At 58.1% G+C, this 1056-nt stretch overlaps 1 protein-coding gene across 1 annotated transcript in view; it reads left to right on the top strand.

Annotated features, from left to right (window-relative positions):
- Positions 1–379, top strand: part of LOC124083039 (cytochrome P450 2D17-like) — a 9394-nt gene extending 9015 nt beyond the window's left edge. Inside the window, 2 exon segments of the mRNA XM_058574322.1 lie at positions 1–38; positions 129–379. Of these exon segments, the coding sequence (XP_058430305.1) occupies positions 1–38; positions 129–307 (217 nt within the window). The 3' untranslated portion in view covers positions 308–379.
- Positions 380–1056: the final 677 nt, after the last annotated feature.

The raw sequence follows: 1056 nt of genomic DNA, 5'->3' as shown, positions 1-1056 counted from the left end.
CTTTGTGAAGCGGGAGGCCTTCATGCCTTTCTCAGCAGGTGCCTGTGGGGCCTCCCTGTCCCTCCCCAGGGCTCCTTGGAGGGGTGGAGGCCAGGGACAGGCTGACTGAGCCCGAGTCCCCCTCACAGGCCGTCGTGTGTGCCTCGGGGAGCCCTTGGCCCGCATGGAGCTCTTCCTCTTCTTCACCTGCCTCCTACAGCGCTTTAGCTTCTCAGTGCCTCCTGGATAAGCCCGGCCCAGCGACTATGGTGTGTTTGGTACCATAATAACCCCATCCCCCTACCAACTGTGTGCTGAGCCCCGATAGAGGAGATAGCAGACTCCAACTCTGCCCCCAGACAGGGCTTTGGTGTTCAATAAACCAGTCTTGTCACTGTCACTTTGTTCTGAGATGCCCCTGGTTCTGTCTGAAGCCAGCTGTCGCCCTCTGCCCCATTCTTCCTGACTGGACCCCTTGGTACATGTGAGAAATGGGTATCCTGGTGCTCAGCAGGTGACATCTGGGTCCATGACACCCACAGAGATCCTTCACTGGCTTCTGGGTTGGTGGCCAACTGCATGCAGAAGTCTGGACTCTGTGGGTCTCAGGTAGGGGACAAGTGAACAGGTTTCTGCCAGGAATCAGTGCTGTCCCTGGCTGCCTGGCAGATGGTGTGACACAGGGAGTGGGACCTGCTCCCCAGGGAAGTTTGACCAAGCCTCTGTGTCCAGGGATTTTCTTGGGGTTGGTCAGGTGGGGTGGAGATGCCCTGTGGCCAGCTGCCACAACTCACTCCCTGTCCCCTCCCAGGCCAGAGGAGATGGCCCAGCTCCCCCACCCAGATCCCATCCCTGGTGTAAAGGGCCTCAGATATACAAAGGCGCTTGCCAAGAAGGATGTGCCCAGGCCTTAGGGACGGTCTCCTGCAGCCTGACAGGAATCAGGTGTTTGGTTGAGAATGTGGGATGGAATCCCCAGGCCTGCTGAGCAACTGTCCTCCAAGGGCCACTTGGCTCTGCGTGAGCGTCTGTGTTTGTTTTGTGGAGAGACTTGTGCCTGAAACGTACTCTCTGAAC

Source organism: Marmota monax, unplaced genomic scaffold (assembly GCF_021218885.2).
Source record: "Marmota monax isolate L192 unplaced genomic scaffold, Marmota_monax_Labrador192_F-V1.1 WCK01_AAM20220418_F8-fsc00051, whole genome shotgun sequence".
Classification (NCBI taxonomy): domain Eukaryota; kingdom Metazoa; phylum Chordata; class Mammalia; order Rodentia; family Sciuridae; genus Marmota; species Marmota monax.
Note: the sequence above shows the minus strand (reverse complement) of the source record. Positions and strands in the feature narration are given on the sequence as shown.